Here is a 4,264-nt window from a genome sequence, read left to right on the forward strand (position 1 = left end):
TTTTAGTAGAGATGGGGTTTCACCATGTTGACCAGGATGGTCTCGATCTCTTGACCTCGTGATCCACCCGCCTCGGCCTCCCAAAGTGCTGGGATTACAGGTGTGAGCCACCGCGCCCAGCCACACACACACATATTTATGTTTTAGAGACAAGATTTCACTCTGTCGTCAGGCTGGAGTACAGCGACACAATCATAGTTCACTGCAGCCTGGAACTCCTGGGCTCAAGCAATCCTCTGGCTTCAGCTTCCTGAGTAGCTGGGACTACAGCCATATGTCACCACGCTCAGCTTATTTTTTAATTTTTTCATAGAGAGATGGAGTCTCAGCCGGGCGCAGTGGCTCACACCTGTAATCCCAGCACTTTGGGAGGCTGAGGTGGGCAGATCACGAGGTCAGGAGTTTGAGGCTAGCCTGGCCAATATGGTGAAACCTGTCTCTACCAAAAATAGAAAACTTAGCTGGGCATGGTGGCACACACGCCTGTAGTCCCAGCTACTTGGAGGCTGAGGCAGGAGAATCACTTGAACCCCAGGAGATGGAAGTTGCAATGAGCCAAGATTGTGCCACTGCACTCCAGCCTGGCAACAGAGTGAGGGTCTGTCTCATAAATAAATAAATAAATAAAAGAGAGAGAGAGAGTGTCTCACCATGTTGCCTAAACTGCAGTGCAGTGGTGCAATCAAAGCACACTACAGCCTTGAACTCCCGGCTTCAGGCAGTCCAACCACTTCTGCCTCCAGAGTAGCTGGGACTGTCAGGCACTCACCACCATGCCTAGATAATTAGCTATGTATTTTTAAAGATGCCTTATATATAACCCTTCTAATTTAAACATTCAATTTAAATTAAAATAAGAAATTTGTTACTGTATCATCTAGAACCAGGGTTTGGCAAACTTTTTCATAAAGGATCACATAGTAAATATTTTCAACTTTGCAGGCCACATGGGCTCCCTCACCACTATTCACAGTTACTTTGTGGTACAATGTAACATAAAAGTAGCCCCAGGTGGCCTCAGTGGCCCAAGCCTATAATCCCAACACTTTGGGAGGCCAAGGCAGAAGGATCCCTTGAGCCCAGAACTTTGAGACCAGCCTGGATTGTGTAACCCCGTCTCTGCAAAAAATACAAAAATTAGCCTGGCTTTTAGTGATGAATGCCTGTAGTCCCAGCTACTCTGGAGGCTGAGGTGGGAGAATCACTGGAGCCCAGGAGTTCTGAGCTGTTGTGCACTATGCTGATGGAGCATCCTGCACTAAGTTTTGCGTGAATATTGTGACCTCCTGGGACTTGGGGGACCACCAGGTTGCCTAAGGAAGGGTGTACTGACCCAGGCTGGAAACAGAGCAGGTCAGAACTCCTGTGCTGATCAGTTGGCTCATGCCTGTGACTAACCACTACACCTCAGCCTGGGCAACACAGCTAGACTCCATCTCTTAAAGAAAAAAGGGTCCCAGCACTTTGGGAGGCTGCCGTGAGTGGATTACCTGAGGTCAGGAATTTGAGACCATCCTGGCCAACTTGGTGAAACCCCATCCCTACTAAAAATACAAAAATAGGCTGGGTATGGTGGCTCATACCTGTAATCCCAACATTGGCAGGTCGAGGTAGGTGGATCATGAGGTCAGGAGTTTGAGACCAGCCTGGCCAATATGGTGAAACCCCATCTCTACTAAAAATATAAAAATTAGCTGGGAGTGGTGGTGCACACCTGTAATCCCAGCTACTTGGGAGGCTGAGGCAGGAGAGATCACTTGAACCTGGGAGGTGGAGGTTGTAGTGAGCTAAGATCACACCATTGTACTCCAGCCTGGGCAATAGAGTGAGACTCCATTTCAAAAAAAAAAAAAATTAGCTGGGCGTGGTGGCAGGTACCTGTAATCCTGGCTATTTGGGAGGCTGAGGTAGGAGAATTGCTTGAACCCAGGAGGCAGAGTTTGTATTCCAGCCTGAGCAACAAGAGTGAAACTCTGTCTCTAAAAAGGAAAAAGTAAAAAGGGGCTGAGTGCGGTGGCTCACACCTATAATCCCAAGACTTTGGGAGGCTGAGGCAGGTGAATCACTTTAGGCCTGGAGTTTGAGACCAGCCTAGCCAACATGGTGAAATCCCATCTTTACTAAAAATGTAAAAATTAGTAGGGCGTGGTGGAGCACGTCTGTAGTCCCTATTTGGGAGGCTGAGGCATGAGAATTGCTTGAACATAGGAAGCAGAGGTTGCACTGAGCTGAGGTCATGCCACTGTACTCCAGCATGAGTGACAGAGTAAGAAAAAAAAAAAAAAAAAAAAAAAAAGGAGCAGATAGGCAACAAGAGAGCTCTCTCCCTGGCAGAGAGAGAGGGCTTCCAAATGGACCTCCCAGTTCCATGGTGAAATGCATGGGGTTTTATAGATGAGCTTGAGGTGGTGGTATCTGATTTACATAAGGCCCAACGATTGGTTGGACCAGGTGTGCCATTTTGCAAAGAACCTGGCCGCCTGCTCTAATATTTCATTATGCAGATGGAGTCTCTACCTGCCAGGACCATGTTGCCTGTTCCTTTACTGCACACGTGGTTGACAAAGAAAAGGGAAGATGGAGCCTCCATGTTGAACATGGCTGGCTCCCAGTACCCTTTTCCTATTGGCATAGCTGCCGGCGTTCACCCGCGCAAGCTTCCAGCTTGTTTTTCTACATCTGCAGCCTGACTTTTCAGGCTGCACTTTGCTAGAAAAAAAAATGATTTGGGGGCAGCTTCTTATTAAAAGGGCAACCTTACCGAGGACCCTCTGCCCTCATTCTCTGCCTAAATAATTTCTTCCTGGCTCCTGTATCAGTGTCAAGCTAGGGCATATAAATGTGTTAAGTTAGTTCATGGGTGTGGGCAACCACTGATAGCATCTGCTACAAGCTACAAAGGAGGTTCAAAGAGCATCCCCAAGTTCTTAGAAAAGTTCTACATGTTTTTGCCTTCCCCTTTTCTTCTTTGCAAACTACCAACTTTGGAGTTATTGTCACTGAAAAAAAGATTCAGGTGGCTCACTCCTGTAATCCCAGCACGTTGGGAGGCTGAGGCGGGCAGATCACCTGAGGTCGGGAGTTCAAGACCAGCCTGACCAACATGGAGAAACCCCATCTCTACTAAAAATGCAAAATTAGCCAGGCATGGTGGCACATGCCTGTAATCCCAGCTACTCCGGAGGCTGAGGCAGGACAATCGCTTGAACCCGGGAAAAGGAGTTGCAGTGAGCCGAGATTGCGCCATTGCACTCCAGCCTGGAGGACAGAGCAACACTCTGTCTCAAAAAAAAAAAAATAAATAAATAAAGCATGTGTGTGTCATCACTGTGACTATTACCAAGTTGCCTCCATGGCAGTTTTTAGCAGCTGCCCCGGCCATGGCTGACAGCGCCTGTTTCCTCCCTGCCATGCCAGCACTGTGTTTTATCGCACTTTGTAATGGCCTCGAATCTTGGGTTTGTAACCACAGTTTCCTACCTCCAAGGTCTTCTGGGAGGCCACTGGCACCTCTCCAAGGAAAAAGCTAGCCTGGCAGCCACCCCGCCTCCAGACACTGGGAGGTGTCAGATTCCAGCAGTTCTCCTCCCTCCCTAGGTCGCCCGCCAGCTCCCTCGGGGCCTCCACTGCAGCGCAGCCACCCACAGCTCTGAAACGTCGCTGGTTCCCACCCCAACGGAACCCCAGCAGAGACGCACCAAGGCCTTGGTGCCCTATGAAAACATGTTTGGGCAGGCGCCCAATGGGAAACGGGACAAGGCGAGCTTCCTGCAGGCGGTGCAGAAATTTGGGGAGCACAGCGTGCGTAAGCGGGGCCACGTTGACTTTATCTACCTGGCCCTGCGCAAGATGCGTGAGTATGGCGTCGAGCGGGACCTGGCCGTGTACAACAAGCTGCTCGACATCTTCCCCAAGGAGGTCTTCCGGCCTCGCAACTTCATCCAGCAGATCTTCATCCACTACCCTCGGCAGCAGGAGTGTGGGGTGGCCGTCCTGGAGCAGATGGAGAACAACGGTGAGGACAGGAGGCCGGTGTGGGGTGGGGAGTGGGCTGTCCTGAGAGCTGGCAGCACCTCTCCTGGGTCTCAGCCCAGGCTCTGTCTCTCTAGCTCCCCTCCCTTTCCCAGTCTCTCTTTCCCTTTCCCTTCCCTTTCCCTTCCCTTTCCCTTGCCCCTTTCCTTTTCCCTCCTCCTCTCCCTCCCTTCCGCTCCCTCCCTCTCCCCTTCCCTCCCTCTCCCCTTCCCTCCCTCTCCCCTTCCCTCCC

The 4,264-nt window shown here is 50.5% G+C and overlaps 1 protein-coding gene across 4 annotated transcripts in view; it reads left to right on the plus strand.

Annotated features, from left to right (window-relative positions):
- The window catches only part of ECSIT (ECSIT signaling integrator), a 36,756-nt gene that overhangs the window by 17,706 nt on the left and 14,786 nt on the right, over positions 1-4,264 (plus strand). For 3 of the 4 annotated variants that reach the window (XM_017497714.2, XM_037727603.1, XM_017497715.2), the window contains one exon: positions 3,598-4,015. The exons of the other annotated variant lie outside the window; for it this stretch is intronic. In XM_017497714.2, the coding sequence (XP_017353203.1) occupies positions 3,598-4,015 (418 nt within the window). The remainder of the gene's footprint in view (positions 1-3,597; positions 4,016-4,264) is intronic. 4 annotated transcript variants of the gene reach the window in all.

This window comes from Cebus imitator, unplaced genomic scaffold, assembly GCF_001604975.1.
Source record: "Cebus imitator isolate Cc_AM_T3 unplaced genomic scaffold, Cebus_imitator-1.0 Scaffold234, whole genome shotgun sequence".
Lineage (NCBI taxonomy): Eukaryota > Metazoa > Chordata > Mammalia > Primates > Cebidae > Cebus > Cebus imitator.